Below are 26,217 nucleotides of genomic sequence, written 5' to 3'. Positions count from 1 at the left end.
GGTGCAAAAGCTTTAACGGGGTGGAAGTATAGCTCGCTTGCAGTCAATTAATGTACGTTACACTGTATCCAAAAATTAACGGTTTCAGAAATAAAGTAAAGGTAATACACCAAAAATTTTAAAAATTCATAATTCTGCATATTAAAACTAATTATTATTTACATCTGTCCCTATAGACTGTTCTGCCGGATGTCACTGACACAATCCAAAAAAATAATGTAATATATTTCAGAGTAATCACTTAGTACTTCGGAAATAAGTGAAAGGCTTTAGAGCTTTTCACAAACGAGCCATAAATTCACCTATTTAAAGTTTTTACACCTATATCGAATGACTTATATTGAGCTCTTGACTCATATTGCTATATGCCGTACTGTCATGAATATATGCGAGTAAACGGTAATGGATCCACTACAAACATCAAAGAATAATTTCCTTAGGTTTAACGTGGATCCACGTTTAGGCACACAGGGGTAAAGTTTTTCCAACGCAGAAGTCATAAGCCAACGAAATTTTAATAATTATAATCTTAGCAATAAACCGATTCATAACTTAACTTAACTTAATCTCTTAAACATTTTTTGTGATGAAAAAAGATATATATTAAAGCGCCTATTTTCAGACTGGCAAGACTCCCACCGACCAATGAACCTTGGAATGACTAGACCGTCGCCCAGCTCTACGACTTTGGAGGACGTACTGGATTCGTTACTTGGCCTTCCTTCACAGCCCGCAAGAATACCTACTCCACAGCCCAGTCCTAGAAAGAGTCCTTATTACTTGATGGGAGGAAAGGTAAAGTACTCAATTAAAACATATCACGACATTCCCTTATTCCTCATTTTACTCGTTAATCTAATCCATTAAATACGCTAAATTATTTAGTTCTTAGGATGCTACATGTAAAAAATGTAGTTAGGTTTTTTAAGCTCATGCCAGAGTTAAGCTAGATAAGTCGAAATTCGACTAGTGCCGCTTCTTCCTCAGAGTCCTCGTTACGAACAGTTGGCTAGTAGTGGCCACAGCAGCGCTTCGGCGGCGTCTCGCTTCATAAGCACACCGAGTGAGGAGCCCAGCTCCATTACCGACCCGAGTCCTGATCTCGATCGACAAGGTAGGAATGATATGTAAGTCTGAGCCGTTCCAATTTTTATATTTCTCTTTCCTTCACGCTTTCACTTTACACCTATTACCAACTATAACACTACTGATATTTTGTAATTGGCAATGTCATAATAATAATAAATTTTTTTAAAGAAATTTCTATTACTTTTCCAAGTGTGCATGGTTCAAGGTAAGAAAACACTTCGTATGGGCCCAATTAGCATGATCGTCTCGTCAAATCAATGTTTCTTTTTATTTCGCTCAATGGTCCTGAGTCTCGATGTTTTACGTAAATATTAGAATACAGATTATTAATTGCCGTGGATTAATAGTCGACACTTTTTTACAGGCAAGGAAGCAGTTGATAATTCAAGCGCAATGCAAGAATCGAGACGTTCGCGGTCAGCGCAAGGCGAACAATCTAGAAGGAAAAGTGAACCCTTCGCTCACGCCAGCGCTTCTTTAGACCGGCGGACCAGTCTCGATGCCTCGGCCTTGCGTTCAACAGAACCGCGTATCACCCATCACGATTCCCGTGCTTCCCTCCTCTCTTTGCAAACGGAAAATAGCAACGACGAAGCATTTGTGAAGTGCAAATACCCAAAATGCTCCGCCCGTGCTCCCGTAGCGGAAGCCAAACGACATTACAAATCATGCCACAACTGCACAACCATGTACTGCTCGAAGGAATGCCGAAGAGCCCACTGGGAGAAACATAGGAAAGTGTGTTTGCACTCTCGGGCAAGCGCACTCTGTAGGCAAATCATTTCTGCTGCGAAAGAAGATGTAAGTTCCCTTCATCAGATCAGCACTATCGCCCATAAAGGATATCTCGCACAAGGTAGAGGTGTGGTAAAAATATTTTTCACAAGTCCAGAAGCAGCAGAGAAATTCACCACACACGGCTACCAGTACCTCAGCGAACCAGAGTACGTTAAATGGATTTCGCTGCAACCAAACGAAATGGGAGTAGAGTTATACACTGAAGTGGTTAAGCTGTGTAAATCGTACAACCCGGAAACGAGGGTCATACTCTATGTAGCCGTATGTATCATAAGTGAAGTACCAACGAAGGGCGCGGTGAAGTGGGAACGCCAGATGGTGTCAAGGTGCGCGAAGTTGCGCCTCAGCAAAACGGTGACCGCTACGATACAGGAACAGAATCGGAAACGCTATAGACGGGACAGCAAAGGGACGCCAGACGACCGCGAAACTCTTATCCTCACATCAAAGCTTAGCAACACTGGAGAAAAGAACGCTGCCACCGCTCACAAATTTAGAGAAATATGCTTTAAGAACATTATACACGAACTGGAAAGCAAAGGCGTCGTGTTGAAGAAACATTTCCCTGAGGTATATTCCAGATTAGCAGCATATGTAGATGGAACTAGTGACAGGTTCATCCCAATGACAATATATCCCAGAGATGTGACAAGCGGTAAATCATTTGTATGTGTGATCATGCCAGACAGTGATGCGGATAGTGGTACACCTGTGGACAGTAAGGTAGTGACGGTGGACGTTGGCTTGGACCGATCTCGGCATCAGCTATCAACTCCTATGTAAAATCCATAAAATATCTATCATTAAAATTTAAGTACAGATTTATTACTATATACTAACAGTAATAAATCAATATTGTACTATTTTTCCATTATAAAGCTTGCAAAAGAGGGCTTTCATATACATTTCTAATTGCTAATTAGCAATGGTGTTGTCATTTCATTATAACTCATATAATACCTTAGATTTATAAAAATTGCTTAAAAATATTTACTTCATGAATCTTTCATAATGAATCTACTTTAATAATAAATGTTCTTGTGGATCAATGTATAAAATGGCTTACTCTTTATACATACCTACATGTAATATAAATTTAATGTTTGTTATAGTCATTCCAATTTAATGATACATTTGTCTAAACAATTTGCTAACAAATGTCAGATAGTTGATGTAAAAGTTACTTTGAAATTTAATGATGTAAAACTGCTAAAGCATTTACTTTTGTTGGAGCAATTCATTTTCAAATCCTTTAATTGTTAGAGTATTTATAAAATCAATAATTCAATGATGCATTTATGTTCCTCGCATTAAAAATATTTCTTCCATATTATTTGTTAATCACAGATAAAACTTATTTACAGAAATTTTATCTATACAAATACAGAAAGTTGTGATGTCCCTAAAACTATGTTACTTTCTGAATAACAGGACTTTAAAAGTGGGTCATGTCAAAAATATTTGAAGCTGATAATTATGTTAACTATTTCATTTACATCTTTGAAATATAATTATTTATATAATTTATTTAAAGTATATGATAGAGTAAATTATTTACTAAGTTTTAACATGTGTTCATGATATATTAATTTGTTATTTAATATCATAAAGCATATTGACAAACATGATTTTTTAAGAGTTGTTTTAAAAACTCTTAATAAAACGAGAAAATTTATAATGGTAAAATATTGTTATTAGGATTTTATATAACTTAAATACTTTTCTATTACATAAATTTTTATATCTTTTAACACAAAATTTCTATTAAACTGTGTTAAAAATGTTTATAAAAACGTAAAGATACGGTCAGAGATGCCTTTTCAGTTATATAATCATAATATGTTAAATCAAATAAACATAGACAAACAATTTTTAAGTTTTTTTATTATTGATGAGTCTGAATTATAAGGGTTGTAAAGCTTGTTTCTACTTACATTCCATTTCACTTGCCTTCATAGAAACGGCACAAAATTTCGTATAAAACTCGACAAATGGTGCCAATGGAAAATTCATAAATTATATTAAGATTATATTAATCTTTTCTTACCGTAAATACAAATCTAATGCAATCAAATCGTTAGTAAAAAAGTGTAAAACACTTATCTTTGTATTTGGATATGAAAAATGGGGCTTTTATTACACATTAATTTCATATTATGCGTATTTACTATACAGTACGCGTTACAATATTATCTAAATATTAAAATTCAGATGTTATGCGACCTTTAATAGGCAATAGAGTTTTAAACTTTGTTTTCAATATTTTATAGTTTTAATTAATAAAAAGAAATCATTTTATTATTAAATACAGATCTAAGAATAAACCACCGGATATTATTTAAAATGTTATTGTGTATGACGTAATACAAAATGTGTTGCTTTCATCAAAATATGTTGCTCTTAAAAGTAATAAGTGTATTTTATTTGTTGTCGTACTAGTCCATAGATGTTTTTTACTATATTTATCAAACATATTTAAAGAATAAATGTTGCTGCAATTAAATGTAAAAAGCTTTGTAACTTGTATAAAATACCGAATTTAGTGAAATAGTAAATGTTACTGTGATTTTCCTGTTCAATATCAACTCTGTGTTTGATTGCTTTTTCTAAATAGAGAGTTTAAAGACTTCAGAATGGCCATATAAATTTCAGAATAAATAGACGTTGTATTGCTTACACCAACTCTCCACTTAGTGATGTGTTAAGAAGAATATATGTTTAACCATAGTCAAATTTTGTCTTGGATATTGTCACTGAAAATTATATAAATCTAATTACAAATTGAATGTTTCAGTTACATCATATTTATTGACAATTCAAACGTTACTTATAAAATATTTGTACGTCATATTTGTGAAAACGTTGTCATATCAATTCTTTTCAGAATATTGAATATAGTTTTTTTTATCTAGATGTCCCTTACGACGTATTTCAAATAAAAGACCCAGCTATTAAACAAAGACTTTCTTTTAACGCTTTTTTTGTTAAGCTTCCCAAAGGCGAGTCGCATACAAGACTTTTTTTCTCTCTTCTCTTAAAGTGTTCCGTGGGTTTGGCCTCACGGGATTACATTTAAGCAATTCTACGGGGCTCATAGTTACTCAACAAACTATGGACAAGGCTATCCTCGAGATTTTTTACGGGAGGGAATCCTGAATGACTCGATACGTAAACGACCGAAAATATTTGGCATAGGCAATCGGATCGGCAAGTTGAAGTGGCGATGGCGTAGACAGGCTAAAAGTGCAGAATATATGACCGCTGGAGCTTAAATATTCTAGAGTAAAGATCATGGACCGGCGAATGCGGCGCAGAATTTCTGCCCATTAAGGGTAACAAATGACCTTTTAAGGCCATCTGACTGTCACGATGTAGGTCGCTTCTAACTGGTACGGTTGAAAATCTATGATTGAGGTCGATGATCATCACAAATAAGATGCAATATGCCAACAAGTGCGTTAGCTACAGCTATAAGGCAATGTAACAACAATTATTTTATTATACACATCCTTATAGACGCAATATAAATATTTTGTTCCGTAACTTTCTAGTACATAATGTAAATTTATTCCAAGCAAAATAAATATTTTATTCCTTTACAAGGCAGTAGTCTTAATTTCTTAATAGGCTCTTCAAATTAATTTGGAATGGAACCATATATAACTACATAACTTAAAATTAAATTATATATTTCAATCACTCGTTTTTTGGGCAAAACATCGTATATTTTCTGCGTGATTGACAGATTTTTAAAATAATATTTAAAATTGTCATGAGTAATCACATATCACATTTTTATAGAAAAATTTATATACCATTAACAATTTTTTTCATTTACATTTCTACAATTCATTACAAAGCTATCATAAAAATTTAAGTGAATCGTTTTCATCGCCTCCTTGTTAATGTATATTAAGAAATTAATTTCACTTCAAACGATATAGGAATCTATATAATAATCATTAGTTTTTGGTCTATAGCAATTAAAAAAGGCTTAATTCCTTCTAGCTTTGGTTAGGCTTCTTTATTGGACTTTATAGAATTTTATAGGACTAGCTAAAGCAATATTGTCCGTCAAGTGTAAACTCTGACTGACTCGGCGAATAGGTTGGCTATGGCAATGATAGTTTCTTGAACGAAGTTGACCTCTTTTGACATATGACGTCTGTAATGTCATTTTAAAGTTATACCATTGGTCTGGTCGAAGTACGGATTAAATCACTGAATCTCTGTTGTGTGGGTTACGTAGTACGTACGTTTTCGGTTTTTAAAAATAGTAAACTCTTGTGTTATTTATAATGATGATACCAGCTCACGCAATTTACGCTGCAGTACCAGTTTCTGTATTGATAGCTATCGGATTTATACGCAAATGGAGATCACGAAAATGGGGAAAATGCATAGCAGATACATGTTTAAGAGGCAAAACTTTCTTAATTACTGGTGCAAATAGCGGCATCGGATTAGAAACAGCAAAGGCACTCGTGAGACGAAAGGCTCGCGTAATATTTGCCTGCCGAGACATCGTTAAAGCAAAAGAAGCAATAAATGAGATAAGAAAAGTACAACCTACTGGAGGTGAATTGGTGAGAAAAATTCATTCTTATATGATTTTATTGCCATTGCCTGCATCTAAGTAGTTTAACTAATGTGATCAGAATAAAAATTAATAAACTGTCATGATAACTTTAAACAGGCCTTGATTATCTTCGCTTTAAAACAATTTATAAACTCTCTAATATATACATTACAGATACCAATGCAATTGGATTTAGCTTCCTTCGAATCAATTGAAAATTTTGTTGAAGTCATCAAAACAGGTTTTTACAAGATTGATGTTCTTATAAACAATGCAGGTGTGGTTGTTCCACTAAGTCAGGACGAAAAAACAAAAGAAGGCTTTGAGATACATTTGGGTGTAAATCACTTGGGACATTTTTATCTCACTAATTTGTTACTAGACCAATTAAAAAGAGCTTCACCAAGCAGGTAGGTAGCAGATATCTAAAGAGTATAATAATTTGTTGTTATTGAATTATGTTGGAAAAAAAAACTAAAATTTCATAGAATTTACATGACAAGCATGGCATAGATGTTGATAATGACAAAATATTTTTTACAATTTTATGTATATAATTATTAAATAATTAAATACTAATCACTAAACTATTTTGATAACAAATAGTAGAAATATTAAAATTTGCAATAAGTAAAGAATGTTTTTAATAACAGTAAAAAAAATACAAGCAGTACTAGATCACAGTAAAATACACAACTAGAAAAGTTACAATATTATGCTTTATTACTTCATTTGTTATTATAAATTATGTGTAATAAATATAATGCTTTGTTTTTTATGGCAAATTTTTTTAAGTTCAAATTAAAATTATTCAACTCAAAGACAAAAATCATGTTAATTGTGTTAAAAAATAAAATTAAACAAAATATCATCTTTCAGAATTGTAGTTGTTTCTTCAACACTGCATGAAAGGGGAAAATTAGATTTCAATGACTTGAATTTGAGGACTGAAATTGAGAAAGCAAAGAAGGGTCAGGTCAGTCAGCGACATAACCTGGGCTACAGTAACTCTAAACTGATGAATGCATATTTTGCTAGAGCTTTAGCTGAGAAGTTGAGAGACAGTGGAGTAGACGTGTATGCTTGCTGTCCTGGTTTCTGCTACACGAACCTCTTCAGGTATATCTATAGTTTTATGTGACTTCTTTATCTTCATTGTATTAGAATTTAACTATGTTATATGTGATGTGATATATGTATAAATTATAAAAATGTTATCAACAAAGTATCAATATTTAGGAATTTATAACTTTTCTGTATACTTACAATAGTGTAAACATTTAGAAACAGTAATAATTCAACAAGCCCTACAGACTTGTATTATTAAAAGATTTTAGCTTGTCACAGGACAATAGAAAAAATCATAAAAATGAAATTATATCCGAGTCATCACCACATTTATTGATTTAATACCTTAACAACATTTCCATTTTTAGTTTTGTTTTGTTTCACATGTAAGTGTTATATGAACCTTTGTTACGTCTTCACTAGTAAAAAAATTACCAAATTGGTTCAGTTATTCTTGAATTTTATCCTTAGCCACAGATTTGGTGATGATTTTTTAATATGTTGTTAATAATAATTGTGAATTATTTATTCTAAATGCTACTGTTTTTAAAATAATTTTATGTAAGAAAAAAAAATATTTTTGTTTATAATTAGTCTATAATATCTCTGTTTTTTATGAATCATTTTATCATAAATATTTTTATAGGTATTCTGTAAGGTGGTACCATTACATATTAATGGCTCCAGTGGCTTTAATGTTTATGAAGTCCGCCAAACAGGTAAGATAATACAGTTTAATCAATTATTTCTAAGGTACTTAAAACAATGTGTTATAGATAGTTCAACTCAGTGTAGTGTGGCTTGTACTGATTTATGCCTAAGTGTGGTATTAGGCAGTCTAAATATTAAATTTACAATAATATAGTTCCTTGGTAAATTTGTGTTTATTTAATCTGTATTTATTACAGTACATCAGTACTAGAATAATCATGCTGATAATAATATCTCAGCTAGAAGTAAATAAAATAGCCTAACAAAGAATATATTACCTAAGCCACATGCCAATATAAGTTATGTCTAATTAAAAAACTGTAATTAAGTTTTTATACTTAATAAGTTTGTTTTGTTTTACAAATTTATGTATAAACAGAATTATTATTGACATCATAATGTCATACAACTATCAACCAAACAACCTTGAATGAGATAGAATGTTGTAACATAAACATAATAAAATTAAAATCCAGCAATAAATGTATGGATGTAAACAAAATTTCTGTATGTATATATTAATTATGTAAAATTATTTTTTTTAATAAAATAAACATTTTATATGCTTCTATTTCTTCTATACTAAATATTACAATTTATAGCAAATAAGGTATATGTCCAAAAATAATCTTTGTGTTGTAATATAAAAATTTATTCCAGGGTTCAGAGACCATTGTGTATTGTGCAACGGACTATGCCATTGAAGGCAAAACAGGAAAGTTCTATCGGGACTGTAGAGAGTATGAGTCATCTTATCGATTTAATAAGGAGGAAGAAACTAAGCTATGGAACATCAGTGAAGAACTTGTAAAGGCCAGAAAGCCTCTTTAAAGTGGCTTTTGTACTTTGTCCTACAACAACATTCATTACATGTCTCTTTATAAAACATATTAGTTTGTCTAAAGACACCAATTATTCATATCAGTCATATATAAACTGAATAATTCCTTTGCATGGAGAATTTTGAATATTTGAATTGGCAGTGTTATGTATGAAAAATATACAAATATATTAATTAATTCATGTTGAGTAATGTTCAAGTCTGTTTTTTTTTACAAAATCTGAGTTGGGGTCAAAGATAATTAAAGTTATCAATAAAGGAAAATATTTATTAAAATGAAATGTTAGTGTCTCTCCTCTGAGACATGTATGTTTATTGAAATAATAGCGAATACAAAAACTGATGATTGACTACTGCACGGTTACAGAATGGCGAAATTTGCAACAAATGAAGTTTAATAACTACAATAAAAAGTTTTTTTGTTTTGAGGTTTTTTGGTTATAATCATACAAAATTGCCTCTATTTATGTGAACACCATGATTGTTAATTGTGTTACTAATGCTTTTCACTTATAAATATTTGTGTAAGTTGCCGTCATTAAACACTCTGCAAAGTCAATTCTGCGTATGTAAATTCTTTGAATTAATTTGCATAATAATGGTGTTTTTTATTTAGTGCAATTCTCAGATATAATAGTGGATTATATAAAATTCATATAACGTATAAGGAAGTAAAAGCGAAGTCATCTTTAATTAGATTTGTACTTATTGATGGAAGTTTCTCGATTAATTCTGAGTTCTGATTATTAAAATCTTTTTTTTTTAATTATGTTGTTTTGTTTTGATCGTTGTAATGTGTATACCATATAATAAGTAGTTTAAAAAATTATTATTGTCACCAAAGATATTTTTGTTACATAAATTTAATGTTTATCTTTCACATAAGATTTTCGAATAATCTATTATAATTTAATTTTGAATAATGGAGAAAATTAATGTTAAATGATTTTTTGTTCAAAGCGTACATACAGTTGAAACTGCCATTAAAATAGGGGACAAAGGTATAATTAGTGGTGCATGTTTAGCTGGTCTCCGATTTCAATATATTATTGTTAGATCATATTTATTTTTGAGATTTTTATTTAATATATTAATAATTAAACCACAAAAATGGCACGATTTGTTAAACTAAACAAGAGACATAGATTTATTTTTACTATTTGATTCTCGACAAAAGATAAAAATACGGAAAACAATTACATGCTATTTTAAGGTTTTTCTGGCCAAAAAAAATTCTATCCCATAGAGATAAAAAAGAATTAATAATGTCATATCATTATCATGGGTTATTGCGTTAAGTTATTATATAATATAAATACGTATTTGTACATGTAGTAAAATATAATTCCAATCGTGGAAGTGAAGGTTGTAACTATTTTAAATAAATTTACTTGACAGAAAGCAATTTGTTTTAAATTATAATTTCCGTTCGCGTCAATGCACGTTATGCATTATTAAAACTAATGAAGTGGTATGTGGAATAATATTAAACACACTGAAGTAAGCAATTAGTATAATGGTAATTGCTTATGAAATATAATCTCTGTATGGACAAACAAATAGTATATGCTAAATATTTATTTTAGTAAACGGTGTCGTAACGGCAACATTAATTTATAAATAAATAGAAATTCTTTATTCAGAAATAACATTTGTAACACGAAAATGTTCTATACATAGTTTAAAAGATTAAATAAAATTTTTAGTTAAGGCTTATACACTTGTTTTTATACCTGGTTGCGTGGACAGACAACTATTCCAGCTGGCGGGCAGGTTTAAACATTAAAGCCGCTGTTTTATTTACTTTCCATAATCTATATAATTATAGCAAGAAATTAAAAAAATGTACTGTCGAAAAATTCTTTATTTAAAAATATAAAGCATTTCTAAAACAAAAATGGCTTATATACAATGTACTATGATGTAACAACACAATGTTTATCGCTTATTGAGGTACCTTAAAGAGACTTAATGTTACTCTGGTCCCCTTGACAGGTCAGCTAACACGTTCACAGTGTAGAAATACAAACCTAAACTACATGTGCTAATTTAGTGCATCAGGTATTCACTACATAATTACTAATAAGCAAAATCATACATCTTGTGATTTTTGTGTATAACCTTAAATTATTTAAAGTCGAAGATTGAGTGCTGAATGATTAATAAAATTTTTTTAAAAAAAAAAAGAATGTAAATGATATTTACTTACATAATCTGTGCAAGAAATATATTTTATAACGCACGCTTTAATTTTGGAAGCGTGCCAGAAATCCAGTATGAAAAATTTTGGAAGATTACATTTATAAATCGAAATAGCATTATTAAGTTCGGTTTTTAAATTTTATTTAAGAAAATCTGATGTTATTTTCTTTAGTTATAAGTTGTGTTGATAATAATGGGTAGTGTTTCTCAAACCGCTGTACCGCGTTATAGCCAAGCCCTGTGAGGTAGGGACAGCAAAAAGGAACAAGAATGCTGACACCACGAACGTTGACGGCAGATTTATCAAACAGAGGACGACTCTTTCCCCGTCTTTCCGCGCATAATCAAGGCGCAGTATAGTGCTTTCAGTAACACTACGATGAAAATATTAAGCAATGTAAATGTTAGGAAATTATTCTTACGTTATAAATTAGGCACTTGGTGGATTAAGTTATGTATTATTATCAAGAACTGATTTTTCGGATGCATATTTACTTTAAGTTGAAAAGCTGGCTTATCATAGAAAGCACTTCTGTGTTGAAAAAACCTTAAGATGCGAATGGGTGAGACGACATACTATACCTGTACTTGTATGCAGATAGAAAGGATGTTTGTGAATAGATATGTTAATTTATCTATTAGTATGACATTGAAGCTGTTTCAATAATATTCTGTCAAACCTTGGGCTAACGCATCCGATAACCCAATCTTAGATTATTATGCTATTAAAACATTATCATATGAAAAACTTTAGAATGTTAACACTCAAAGACAAATTTTATCAATAAGTACTTAAATATTTTCCTCATTATATATCACTGACAAAAAGCTATGAATTCTTATATTTAAGTAACAATGTGAATATTTTTATGTATACTACATGTGACTTATAAGTTACGGTAAGATATTACAAATAAATAAGGTTGATAATATTAAGCAATAGCTTAATTAGAATCCTTCCACCAATAAAATAAATGCATCATACAAACGATACACAAAATAATATCAGAAATTTTACATTGTGAAGTCTCATACATCCATTAGCTTTAAAAAACATCTTTGGCATGTTCGGTAAACCATTGATATATTTTAAGATTGGTAACATTTATAAATTAATATAAAATAAGATTTATATGTTAAATAAAGAAAAACATTAACTAAAGAACAATTTACATAGGTGGAATGTGCAATTATTTAATTTTATTTATATTCAAACAGATTACGATCTGTTTACAATAAATACTACTCGGATTTTGTTTAAATAGATACAACTATAGTCTTTTAAAAGCGGTCTTACTTGACAGTTGTCGATATTTTTTTATGAGCTAAATAAAAGGCTATGGTTTTAGTAAAGGCACTGATTACAAGAAAAAAAATTATTGCAACCATTATTATTCGAATAAATTTGACTTATTTTTTTTTACCGCGAAATTCATTATAATTACTTGCAAAGCGTAAGTGGAATGTGTAAACAAAAAAACAATTTTTATGTTTGATATAAATAGGTTATTAGAGTCTCTCTCATTGTTTGTACATTATTTGGAATGTTTAAAATTCTTACACGAGATTAAATAATATTTATTTTTTCATTATGCATCAAAGCAAAAATCACAACCAATTATTTATTTATGTAAAATGCAACCATCACTTAATAAACAAAGCAAAGCAAGCTTTAATGATGTTTCTTATTATTATCTATATTTTTTATTATTAAGGTTTGCATGGTAACAATGATAATGTGTTATTTGACATATCCATATTGTCGACAAGATCAGATGATTAGATATGTTTGTGAATATCTGGAAACTTCTGAGATTATTCTGATTTGACTGAAAAAATATATTTGTATTTCAATGATTTATTCTGATTTATGAGTTGCATTTATTTTACTTATTACAACGTCAAACATTTGATAATAAAGACATCAATGTATATCTGTTGTATGTTGCCTTCTTTTTATCACTACGATAATGAATACAATCAAATATCTCCATTAATGAAGTTCATATCATTAAAAAGTTTCAAGCACATACACCTAATTTATCCATAGCTTGCCAGTGTCCAAAGGTAAAAAAACGCCACCTGCGTTTAGTTTTAATTCATATGTGGTGTGTGTCTTTTTTCTGAATTAAATGTTTTTTATTTTAAAACACTATAGTATTTTTATCATTTAACAGTCAGGTTCTTTTGCCATGACTATAAGAAACACTATTAGATAGAGAAAGAGAATTAATTTTTAATTTATGATTAAATAGCGGTAGTATTTTAAAGTTTAAGAACATATGATTACACCACTTAGAAAAATAAAAAGGTAAGTTTCTTTTGTAGCACATACGTTAAGGATTATTTATAATCAAATTTACATTCTTAATAAACGGAATGTTGCCAGTCTATAAAATTCATGTATTTTTAAAAATGACAACATTTAATAATTTTTTCGAAGGTGTAATTTTAAATTAAGCAATATAGATATAGCAATATATTAAAGTTTAATTACATTTATCTAAGAATACTGTTTCACTCGCTTCGAGACATAAGATAACATGTTTAAAAAACCCGCGTGTGTTCATTGTAGCGTTCGACATTATGGAACATTGCCGACTTTTACATGCCTCTTGATTATTATTTACATTTTGAACCATAGCAAAGTGAATTTACACGAAAAGTCCTTGCAGTAATGAGTTTATGATTGTCAAGATGACAAAGCTTTTTAGTCATATTTTTCACATTTAATGAAGGCAATATCAAAAATAAAAATGTCTACGCCCGGTCTGAATTCATTACTCGTACGCTATCGTACTTAATAATTAATTATTATCAATATCTATTGTTAATATCAGATTTAAGCCGTTGCCTTGTGAGGACGGAAACGAAGTCTGCATCAGATCGTCTTTGACATTAAAACTTAAGTATGCAGTGTCTTAAAAGAAAGTTTATATTTGTTTACCATCACCACAGTTGATATATCATCATTATTTAAGCGGTAAGTCTTTCACTGCTGGACTTCTTATCCATAGATTTGCAATAAGACCGATTGAAAGCGGCCTGCATCTGGCATCATCTTTAATAAGATCATCTATCCTATTTATTATTGGACGTCGAATACTATGATTCCCGGTCAGTGCCGTTAAAACTTGCTACTAGTTGATATCTGCCTATATATCAACTGGTTCCATAGGGGACCACAAGTGAAAAAATGACCTTGTAAAGTTAGTTAGCCTTGTAGTAAATCTATGGGTGAAGCCTATATTAAAGGACATGTTACGATTGAAATTATTTTTTTAATATCAAACGGTAGGCTGGCTCTTTGGAATTTAATTACTGTGAACAGTTTCTTTATAGAATATGTTGAGTTATGTCCGTATATGTTAAGTAGACAATAAGTGAAATAATGTGTTTGACGACATGTGCCAAGTTTGCTTGAGGAGCCTTCAAGATAAGTTATTGTAAGGTCTGGATTACGTGAAAAGATAATTCTAGAATCTAACCTGCGGTCAATTTAGGCTGTTGATGTCTCTGCTATATTTATTACACTTTGTGCAGTTAAAATCAGTTTAATTTTACAAGATGTTTGTACGTCAAAAGCACATTGTTGTTTAGTTTACCAAGTCAAACTTAGGTACTCTAGGTATTTCATTCAGACGACTTTTGTATTATTTGCATTTTTAGGTCGTGTGGAAGAGACTATCTAATCATGATTTACGCACATTCGAAGGCTTTTCGCAAAATGATAAACTTTCTTTTGAGACACCCTATACAATAAAAATTTATTATTTCTTATGATTTGAATCGAAAAATTTCAATTCATTAAACTTATTTCATATTGTGAATGTAAAATATTTTACTTCGAAAACATACTACGTTTAGTATTTGCGATTTCCAATGAAGGTCACGAATTTACACAGACGTCCTTGCACCGAGTAACAGAGTGTCGAATCCTCTGCCAGGGAATTATGTCTCATACGCTGCTGAATCGAGAGCAGCAAGTCGCTCGAATGCCTGACACTGTGTTGGATCCGTGTAACGTCACTGTGTCGGGATGATGAAGCATTCTGAGCTCTTTCTCGGCTTTCTGCTCCAAGTCTGCCCATCTGCAAAAGGCGACATGCATTTTCAGTTTCTTAATCCGGACCTTCTACGGGTATATTCCGACATAGATAATAAGCTTAAAAATATATTCAAGAGAATTCAGAAAAAAACAATTTGTATTTTTTCTATAACATCTGAAATAAAATTTATTTAAAAAATTGCTAACCTGCATTATTTCTTTTCTAAAGTGCGTTCCAATCTTCTCTCGTTCCTTTTAAAGATACTTTTCAATTATGATAATACCTATTCCTACATACAGCGCCATCTATTGACGTGCCCCTTTCAACTGTCATGGTCTCATCATGATCAAATAATATAACTATGACCACGACAAGGTAAACCGACGGCATAGTCATATGAAATTATTGGATGCTGGGCAACGCAAGGCCCAACATTGAAGCGATCTTTAAGAAACGTCTATGCTGTGTGGTAGGTGTCTATCGGCTGACATGATGGTATTAATATCAACGACTGACTACACTTAAAATGTATTCTAGAAGAGTGAAATATCTATATAGCTAGAGACGAAGCCGACACCAACTAGTTGTAGCATCGGTAGAAAAATTAAGTATTTCTTACCTTTGCACCGCCATCGAGAAAGCTTCCACTACGTTGCTATCGGTTTTCGCCGAGGTCTCTATATACGTTGCTATCTTGTTATCTTCGCACCACTGCTTCAATTGGTCGTACGGTACTTCTCTATCCTTCGACGATACATCGGACTGAAAATGAAATAAATTCATTTTGAAATTTATTCACCCAGTTTTTAATAAATTGAACGATAATTCTGAAGAAGAAAGATCGGCGTATCGGTAATTACGGCGTCGCCAAAGAATTTAAAACTGACTATAAAAAACCGTAAAACATAGAAAGAAATTAAAATTATAAACATAACATTAGAATAAATAAACTTAAATGTAATACCAACTGTGATCTTATCTACAAGTTTAATTAGTAAAAATGGATTAAGCACTAAATAAATTATGATAAAAAAGATAAGAAACCCAATACCTTTGATATTTAAGAAGTGATCTGAAGGATGAAAGGTGAGTTGTGAAACAAAAGATGGATGAATGAGTCAGTGGCGTAGCTAGGGGGTGGCGAGCGGGGCGGCTGCACCAGGCACCACAAGCAGGGGGGGCACCAAAATTAAAAATAATTTTTTTGAATTTTTTTTTGAATGATGAATAATGAAATGTTAAAAAAAAAATAAAAATCATAATTTAAAGTAAATAACATTAAAATAATATCGAATGTTACTATTTTTGTTAGGTTGTTTTTTGTAAGTTCTTAAATAATATGATCATTAAAAAAAAAGTAAACGGTTACAAATTATAATATACACAGTGTTTAAGCCTTTCATTCGCAAAACATATAGTGTTTTTTAAAAGGGGCTTAAATCACAAAAACACATATCTGTGTTTCAAACTAGTCGACACTATTGATTTTGAAAATGTAATTAACGACTTTGCAGGCCAAAAAGCGAGAAATGTTCGTTTTTAAATTTTCCCAATAAATTTTATTAAGATCTAATGTTATTTTATATAAATTTATTATTATTTTGAACCAAAAAATATATATATTAACAACATTCCGTCCTGAATTTTGAAATTATTTAGACTCTTTAGGAGGGGGGGGGGGCACCAAGCCCCAATCTGCCCCAGGCCCCAAATACCATAGCTACGCCACTGGAATGAGTATGTAATATCATGTGAAGTATGTTAAAAGACCGAATGAAATAAATTGTAAGTTCCCTGTCCCTAAACGAGATAGGGGAAAATGAGAGGCCTTCAACGACGGGAGTCAATAAAAAACTGACCCTAATAGTTGAGACCCATTTCAAAAAAGCTCAGTATAAAGCTCGGAGTTCAGATACCTCATGAGTTCACTGAAAATAAAGTAATAAATCGTATATCGTATCGTATATAGGAATTTATCAAATTACCGGAATTAATCAATAAGAGTGTGAATTTCACAGTGAGACGCTAGACCGTACATAGCAAAAATTAAGTTTGCCTATCTAGCACGTCGCTAATGCCTCCGCTATGGCCATAACCTTCCAACATCCTCTGATTTATATCTCTTCCAGTCTCAAAATAATTAGCAAAAAGTCAAATGAAGTTGCCTCTACGTCTCGACTTTTCATATAAAATGCGAAGAAACTTTCCCAACCCATTATTTAACATCGATTAGCGTGAAAATGAAAAAAACATCATATATAGTGTGACAAGTTCCAAACATAAATATAATGTTAGCTTTTTTTTATTGTAACACTATTTTATGACAAATCTTAGTCTATGCATCGTTTCACGTATTCCAATCACCGTTGATTGTACACGTATATACATGATGGTCTGTGTGGGCACGTATTTATAAGTAATTTGTTATACTTGACGAACCTTGTTGCCGACGACTATGAAAGGAAATTTCTCAATTCCGTTCTTAACGCCCGCGTAGTGCAGGAACTCGTTGAGCCACATCTTTATGTTGTTAAATGAAGTCTTGTCGTCGATCGCGTACGCCAATATGCAGATGTCAGTGCCCCTGTAGAACGGAGTGCGAAGGGATTTAAATCTCTCTTGTCCCGCCGTGTCCCATATCTGAAAATCATATAAGATATTCATTGTTAAACTTACAATTATATAAATAAAAATGACAACCGTAATTAGGAATTATACTTTCAATCGATTCTATTGTTAATATTAGAGGGCCTTGAAAGTTATTACTATATTATATAATAAAGAAATAGAAACTTGTTAAAAATTTTGTCGTATATATATTACACACGACTAAATTTTTAACAAGTTTCTATTTCTTTATTACAATTCACAAGTTTTGACTACACAATATATTCACCTTCGTTATCAACAACCTTTTTTCGTCTAGTATACAAATTTAGAATAATTAAAAGTAAAAATCAATCGGTTTTTCTGTAAAATATTTCGACAGAAACGACATTACTTTCCGGTTCCATTAATACATCAAAAATTAAAAAAAATGCTTATATATACTGTCTCTCTATATACAGAATGATTGGTTATAGGTGTAAAAGCTTAAAATTTGTCTATGCTCATTTGCAGCCAATGTATGTTACACTATATATAAATTTCAATGGTTACAGAAACAATAAACAACGTGATATAAATGATTTTTAAAATTCGAATTACTAATTTTTCTTTATTATCTGTCCCAGCAGACTTTGCACTGGTAGAAGTTGGCTGTCACATTCTAATAGAAAAATAAATGAACGTAACACAATTCACACTGATTACTCTGTAAAGGTCAGAAATAGGTGTAAAATTAAAGGTTTTTGTTGTCAATATAATTACAAATTCACCACGTTAAATCATGTAATGATCATAGGTTCAACGGACTATGACAAAAAATCTTGTATTGTCTGTTATATATATATATATAAACAGACGCATTATGACGCAGTCGCATCTGCAATACGCAATTAGCGATCGTAACATCTCATGCGGTCAGTTGTACGATTTCTATGTTAACGTCATTCCTGCAGCGCTCTTTACGTTCTGCGCTAAATCAATGTGACAAAAGGCAAGACGAGGGCACAGTTGGACGGCTTCGTGTGACGCACCGGTCGAGACAATCAGTGTTAATTAATGCGACTCGCATAGCCATGCCCTTATTGGTTATAACGCTATCTTTTGTCTCTTTCTTGTAGTACTATAAATAAATCCATTTGACAAATTAATACAGACCATTTGAATCCTTTAAGTTATTTTTTAACATAGGTAAGGCGTTTCACCTTTGTCCTACCCGCTATACAGTGATGACAAAGTCTACGATGCTAATTGAAGACTTTCAAGTTAAAGTTATTCCATACCTTAGCTGTTCGCACTATAAAAGTAGTATTAGTGCATGTTGAATTGATTTAAACAGTGTATGCATGTCGATGGGGGAAATAATTGATGTAACTCCGACGCACACTCTCTCTCACTCTCAATTTATATTAACGAGATATAAATTGTGGTGCAATGTATGTATTCCAACGTTAAGTTTTTTAACAGATATTTAAAGTGAAGTATTTAACTGTAGACGGTTATTTCGATGAATTAAACTGTTATCTGAACAGTGGTAGTCCAGTGGCAGAGACTTGCGATCATAGGTTGTGATTTTGATTAATATTAACTCGTAATTTACTGCTTTAATTGTATAGGATTGTTCACAAATAAATTTCCAGCCCACTGCTAATTCGGTGGAGTAATTTTTCAGCTACGTCGGCCATTTTGGTTCTTTTGCGGATCTCCTCATTTCAGATTCGATCTCGCAGTAAGACTCCGAGCATAGCCCTCTCCATTGCTTTCTCGATTAAATGCGCAAAGATTAAATGTTTATTTTCATTATGCAATCACATCTATTCTTTAAGATGTGATTCATCTTTCGTTAACATAAAATTGTAACGGCCTATTTGCTTTCCCCGAAGTCACCCACGTCTTATTTGACAGACAACGACGATCTGGGCAAATAACTCCATCCTGCTGTGTTATACAAAAACATTTTTTATCACATCTCCATTCATTGCTATCTATCTTATTATTTATTCAACTCTTTATTGTACATCAAGATACAAAGAAAACATCTGAAATAGACAAAAGAGGTTTTAATGGCTGTCTTATAGCAAACTGCTCTACCAGATAACCTTTAGATGGATTTATTAACAATTTAAAAAAAAGAACAGGTGGTCATCGTTTAATAAACGTTGGAAATCCGACGTACATATTTATTAAAATATAGAGTATTTATAACAAATATATCACAAAACACAATTAAATACAACATATGGGATTATGATTATAGGTCATAAAAACTTTCCAATCAATTGTTTAACTTCTGTCAGTGCAAATTCTGATGGGACAGATAGTAAACAATAATTGATCTCAATATGTGCTGATTACATTTTTGAAAACGCTTTTTCTTGCTATAATATCATTAAGTCATTATTTCTAAAACCTTTGATTTTTGAATAGGGGGTAGTATACAATAATTGACAGCAAATGAGCTATAAATTCAGCTAAAACCAGCAAAAATAAATTAGTTTTCACAAAATACGTGACATTTTTTTTACAAGACGAGTGTGTGTGTGTGAAACTTAACACTTGTACAACGGACTTTCAAAACGGACTGGAAATATTCCTAACGTGTTAAATTCAAATCGTTTATATTATATCAAAGAGTCAAACCTTCATAATAGCATCCATTATAAAGCGTTCGTCGAAGAAAGAGAGAGAACTATGCTTGTGATTTCTTTACGAGATCGAGTAGAGCAGACGACGTAGCGCACAAAACAGATGGCCCCTTGGGCTTTAAGGTTTTGCAGATGAGAATGCGGTCGTGGGTGCCGAGGAGAAGTTCCCTATCCTTCATTAAATAAACGTCTGGGATGTGAAGTAGACCGTATGATTGTTCCATACGGAACGCTATTACGGAATGCTTGTATATGTATTGTTTCTGTTGATCTAGATGCTGCTAGTCCAGGCGGCTTTTGCAGCTTCAACGGAAATAAGCTAACGAACTTAACAAAATTTACTAGCCCAGTCGTATTCCAGTTGAACAATGATCTTCGTGAGATAGTTAGCAGACTGTACACGTTCAAGATGTCACGATCTATGCGCGGAAACGAAGCTGTTTGTGTGAAGTATAGTGTCTGATTCCGTTGCATAGTATGCGTTTCTGTGCTATGTATGTGGTGGAGTGGTTGTTGTCGAGTTGAGACCTGCACTTGCAGGGCTCCGATTGTCTGAAGAGGGTGTGGCGTGGTGAATAGGTTGTGAAAACCCTGTGATGGGATCGGTAAGGATATGCTTAGGTCTTTTCCTGGTCTTAGAGAACTGGCAGAGTATAATGAGACGCGTGAGGGAATTTGGTTGTATAGCGATTAATGTAAAGGAGGTCTTTAAATTAACCTAAAAGAATTCCTGGAACTTCGGAAGGTTGAGGTTGCTATAAAGATCTAAGTTACGTTGATACCATTCCGCGTTAGTGGCGATACAGGTGATGCATTTTTGAAGACCTTGGAGTGGAAGTAGACTTCCGGGCATGGGCTAAGAGTTATAGTACTTGAAGCTGCGTGGCTATTTATACACCTGGAGGAATAATATTATCCAAAGTTCCCACAGTCCCGCGGCGCATAATTTATTGTCATGTTACACTTCTGTTTTTGTCTGTTGTCTATCAACAGGACGATTGTGTTGTCGGTTGAGACTCGAGGTTTAGCAAGAGATATTAATAAAACATGAAGGTTCAAGTCGCAGCTACATACCTAACTGTATACCATAATAGTGGTCAACTTGCTAAATTAAAGATGATGTAATCATAACCGAAATTACCATAGTTAATTACATAGAGCTGTCTATTGTTTGCGCTATTTTTATTGACGTAATTAGATTAGACATTACTGTAATGAGCCTCGTTGTCCGTGTATCTGTGTCATCTTTTTAGTGTTTAATTTTGAACGATAAATATGTCTAGCTGATTGTTGGTCATGTTTATGCGCTATTCCTTAACCTTTTATGAAACATAGTATATATATATATATATATATATATATATATATATATAGTCTTTAGCAACTAGCTGACGCGGCAAACTTTGTCAAGTCTGCAGTCAATGAATTCTAATTTACCAAAAATTATTAAGTTAGGTAGGATAGTAAATTTGATAAATAATGATTTATCGAACATTTTTTAAATGATGAACCTATTTCAATTAATTATATTCCTAACAAAGAGAAATCCAAAAGAATAACAACTATACAAATTAGGCCTACTGTTATCGTGTTACAAATGGTGTAACAAACAAGATTTTCTCTTATGTATTTCTAAATATATTTCATTGACAGACTTAATCTTTTAACCAAATTATTTTCAGCAAAGGAACAAATGATGATAGTATGTATCAATTTTCAAGATATTATGGATGCGTTTACACGTGACTACATTTAAAACCGTGTAAGGTTTTAGCTTTAGCCAAAAATTTGTTATTATTTGTTTTACTGTAAGTTTACAAGCTTTAATAATATACAAAATCACATGTGCCTTGGTCACGCTGTCATTTCAGAACTACTATATCGAATTAAAAAAAGATAATACATTTTTTAGAAGTCTCCTAACACTTAATAAAGAGTTTATACAAATAAGACTAATTCCGGTGAGGCTTGTATTTGTAATGTCGATATATAAATTGCAAACAAGTCAAGCATTTGTGTGTGAAAATCCATATTTTTCGCTTGGCCAATTGGGAATGCATAAAATATTACTAAAACGCTGTGGTCTTTAAATTACCTTTTATTAAGGATCAATTAATAACCTGTAAGGTTTGGCGAGTCATCTAGAGAAAAATCCAGCCATTTCATGTTATGGTCAATGACATTAATTTTTGCATACCTACTGCATTTTATCATTACAGGCTAAATATAAATAAGAATAAGTCGTTGTCGGTGACAATCACCAAACAAAATAACGTTGCCACTTTGTATGTAAACGCTTCCTTAACTTATACTGCATTAGAACTGCCTAGCACATAAGGTATAGTGCAACAGGCATTTATATCCTACACAAATAGCATATCTCATTGGTTCAGAAATTTAAGGGTCATTCTTTAAAATAATCCACACTCTAACCATCACCACCATATAGATATCTAACAAAAACTTTATTATGGTCAATTAAATTTATCAAAGTTTTATTATTAAATTTATACCAAATAAGAAGGAACAAATCATAATTTACCGATAAAAAACAATTTGATCTATATAAAGGACCAAAATAACTTACCTATACTAAATGCAAACAAAGATAACATTGGCTGCATTAGATAAGTATACATGATGAAATTAAAAGATTATATTAAAGAAACACTTAAAAATACACAATCACTTATGACACCTGTCCCACGAAATACATTCATATCAAAAATAAAGATGCTTAAGCATTCTAATAAATTTAATAAGAAAACTATTATGATAATTCTTAAATAAATTAGTCCTGTATGGATGTTTTGGACAGAGTTCTGACGAGTCAATGTCTCTATTATCCAACACATGCAGAATATAATTCTTTGAAGAATATGTAATGATTCTTTGTACATAACCAACTTTGATATCCACAAACACTAAAGATGGTAAAAGTAAGAGAAGAGCCTTTGCAAAGTGTTACCGACATTAGCTAGCTAACCATCCAAGTCAGTTGCCTACCTAGCTTCTTCCTTCAGCAAATTATCCCCAAGACCAGAAAAGGCATAACACCCAAGCTGCATGAACCAATTTTATTCTATGTGAATTGAATGACTTTGAAGTCACCACTATTCTGGCATGCTCCACACAAATCATCTGTTTATAGACAATGGGCTGATTGAAGTATAATGTAAAAGGAGTTTTCCTTTTTCATTCAATGTCAATCTGTTAACACAAATATAAACCTGGGCAGTTTCTTATGATATCTTCTATCAATCATTGTACCTCTTATTTATAATGATAAATAAATGAGAAAAAATACTATGACATTATTACTATACTATAGCAGAATAATAAATAAAATTAATATATATGGCAGTAACTAGATTGTAAATCAGATATAGTTTAATAAAATTATTAATTTTGAATTTTAGTGATGATAATGAAAATGTACTTTGTTGACCATTTATAATACAGACAGTTTTTAAATATAATTAATACAGCATATATCAGTCATAGGTAAGTAAGTGAGAACTAGGTAAGCAATGAAACTGTATTTATGATAGTATTTGGGAGGTCCCATCGTTCTATCCTTCTTAAGCCTACATAAGTGAGAAACATTAAGTCTGTATATGTGACAGTAATGTTTTGTATGTTAAACACTTTGAGTCAATAAAAGACATACAAAATATAATAAAAGAATCGTAAAAGAAATAAAAGATTTTTGTTCTAATGTTGTTACAAGGTTATGTAGATTTAACATTTTTGTTCAGTTATTATTTTAATAGATAAATAATAATGCATGTATGTATTGTGTTTTCAATTTCTAAGGTATTAAAATATTTTTATAGACCTATAAGTGTGATTGATTCTTCTGAAAGGTAGAATCTGGAGTTAATAAGAAACTTTTATAAGAGAAAAACAGATTGCAGCTCCTTGTGCTCTCATTTACCCAGATTTGATTATTTGATAGATTGATTTTTTTATTGAGATTTTCAACAAAAAAACTAAAAAATTTAACTACATTATTTATGTATTCTATATATTTAAATCCTTACGAAAAGAAAACACAAAATGTTTCTTGTTACTAAAAAATCATTTTAAAAAATGATTCTATAAAGTGCATCTATTGTAGTAATAAATAGTTAAACTATTTAAGTATTTATCCATTAAATTTATAGGATTTAAATAGTTGAAATAATGATAATGAATCATTATTGCCTTGGACATAAATTGGTTTAATAGATTCACTCATAATAAAATCTCACTCAATAAAATATGGCTCTCAGAATTATGTCTCAAATGTTATTTTGTGAGCAGATGTCGATTTTATTTTAATGTGAATTATTTAAACAAGTATGTGCACATTGCCACATTTAAAACTTTATGAACTTTCTTTTATACAAGATAAAGTGAATTCTGTATTAATAAAACATCATCTGGAAACAGACAAAAAATATTTATATCCAAGAACAATCCTAAGTAATCATTGTATAGATAAGACAACCTTGAAGAAGTTTATTACCTTGAAACAAGTCTGTCTTTTATTATTTTCTTTAATTATTAGAGCAAATAACACTAGATCAAATAAGTCACATTTAAACATACTCTAACAATTACATTTTTGTTTTGTTATAATATACGAGAAACAACGTCCAATATTATCAAAATCAACTATAACCAATAATTTAAAGCTACTTCAGAAGTATTTCATGTAATATTAAAAATTCTTTAAGCAGTCAACTACATGTATAGAGGTAGATTTAACAGATCAATCAGCTTTAGTAGTGGCTCAGTCCGTAGATCGATTGTCATTAATAAATGGAAAATAATTAAATTATTTTGTTTTAACATGTAGTAAAAATACATAATAACACAACTTACCTGTAGCGTGTATTGTGTACCATTAACTTCTGTAGTTTTATTCATAAATTCGACACCTATTGTGTGAAAATTGTGGTCATCAAAGTGATTGGAGATAAATCTACTCATTAGACAAGACTTTCCTACACCCCCATCTCCCAGAATCACAATCTTCAGAAGAACATTCTTGCTGGAGTTTCTTCCATAGTCACGCTCATTATCCTCAACCATTATTTAGCATAATAGTTCACTAATACTACTATTATTGATACGGCCTTGAGAACGAATGAAATTAGTTTAATTTATGTGTCAAGATTAAATACACGAATGTAAGTATACAATTTCACAGGATTTTTTTAATTGCTTATTTCTGATATATTATACACTTTAAGTATTGTATTAAGGGATTTAAAAAAAATACGTCACCGTGAAACTATATTACAAAATAAAACAAACAGTACGTTTCCGTCGCACAGCTGTTTGTCTGTTTGACACTTGATATGAATTTGACAACCAAGTATAGATAAAAAAGATTTTTTTTAATACCTCAGCCATAACGACTAAAATAATTGTTATTAAATTAAATAATTCTTAATAGTTTTTTTGTACGTAATTTTTTATAAAATACTAATGCTAAAAAAATTAAACTACATGTTTGAACTGCCATCAGTGCTATTAATTGATGCTTTTTATAACCGCTAGATGTCAATCATTGTTCTTTTGTTCACCCGTTGTGACTCGTAGATGTCAGTTCAACGAGTAAGTTTACTTTATTCCGCTTTG

The 26,217-nt window shown here is 31.2% G+C and overlaps 3 protein-coding genes across 3 annotated transcripts in view; 2 read left to right on the top strand and 1 right to left on the bottom strand.

Annotated features, from left to right (window-relative positions):
- Window positions 1-2,832, top strand: part of LOC137929956 (serine/arginine repetitive matrix protein 2) — a 118,358-nt gene extending 115,526 nt beyond the window's left edge. Inside the window, exons 9-11 of the mRNA XM_068773113.1 lie at window positions 623-795; window positions 988-1,114; window positions 1,454-2,832. Coding sequence (XP_068629214.1) covers window positions 623-795; window positions 988-1,114; window positions 1,454-2,670 — 1,517 coding nt within the window. The 3' untranslated portion in view covers window positions 2,671-2,832. The remainder of the gene's footprint in view (window positions 1-622; window positions 796-987; window positions 1,115-1,453) is intronic.
- Window positions 2,833-6,150: 3,318 nt separating this feature from the next.
- Window positions 6,151-9,283, top strand: LOC137929560 (retinol dehydrogenase 12-like). Its single transcript, XM_068772571.1, has 5 exons — window positions 6,151-6,473; window positions 6,641-6,876; window positions 7,346-7,585; window positions 8,181-8,253; window positions 8,906-9,283. Exons 1-5 carry the CDS (start codon window positions 6,186-6,188, stop codon window positions 9,074-9,076), a joined length of 1,008 nt encoding a protein of 335 aa, XP_068628672.1. The 5' UTR covers window positions 6,151-6,185; the 3' UTR covers window positions 9,077-9,283.
- A 4,454-nt stretch (window positions 9,284-13,737) lies between these two features.
- On the bottom strand, window positions 13,738-25,896 carry Rab9 (RAS oncogene family member Rab9). The gene is made up of 4 exons (XM_068772622.1): window positions 25,456-25,896; window positions 17,777-17,977; window positions 15,957-16,099; window positions 13,738-15,379 (listed from the first exon to the last, which is right to left on the bottom strand). Exons 1-4 carry the CDS (start codon window positions 25,663-25,665, stop codon window positions 15,247-15,249), a joined length of 687 nt encoding a protein of 228 aa, XP_068628723.1. The 5' UTR covers window positions 25,666-25,896; the 3' UTR covers window positions 13,738-15,246.
- Between the last annotated feature and the right edge of the window lie 321 nt (window positions 25,897-26,217).

Source organism: Battus philenor, unplaced genomic scaffold (genome assembly GCF_028537555.1).
Source record: "Battus philenor isolate CCGP_79_NKW_IND1 unplaced genomic scaffold, ilBatPhil1.0.hap1 SCAF_5, whole genome shotgun sequence".
Lineage (NCBI taxonomy): Eukaryota > Metazoa > Arthropoda > Insecta > Lepidoptera > Papilionidae > Battus > Battus philenor.
This window is presented reverse-complemented; position numbering and strand designations above follow the sequence as displayed.

Coding starts and splice junctions, on each gene's coding strand:
- LOC137929560 (XM_068772571.1), top strand. CDS start 6,186: ATGATGATACCAGCTCACGCAATTTACGCTGCAGTACCAGTTTCTGTA. Junction 6,877..7,345: donor AAAAGAGCTTCACCAAGCAG/GTAGGTAGCAGA, acceptor ATCATCTTTCAG/AATTGTAGTTGTTTCTTCAA. Junction 8,254..8,905: donor TTATGAAGTCCGCCAAACAG/GTAAGATAATAC, acceptor AATTTATTCCAG/GGTTCAGAGACCATTGTGTA.
- Rab9 (XM_068772622.1), bottom strand. CDS start 25,665: ATGGTTGAGGATAATGAGCGTGACTATGGAAGAAACTCCAGCAAGAAT. Junction 17,978..25,455: donor GTACACAATACACGCTACAG/GTAAGTTGTGTT, acceptor TATGATTTTCAG/ATATGGGACACGGCGGGACA. Junction 15,380..15,956: donor TTCTCGATGGCGGTGCAAAG/GTAAGAAATACT, acceptor CGCCTTTTGCAG/ATGGGCAGACTTGGAGCAGA.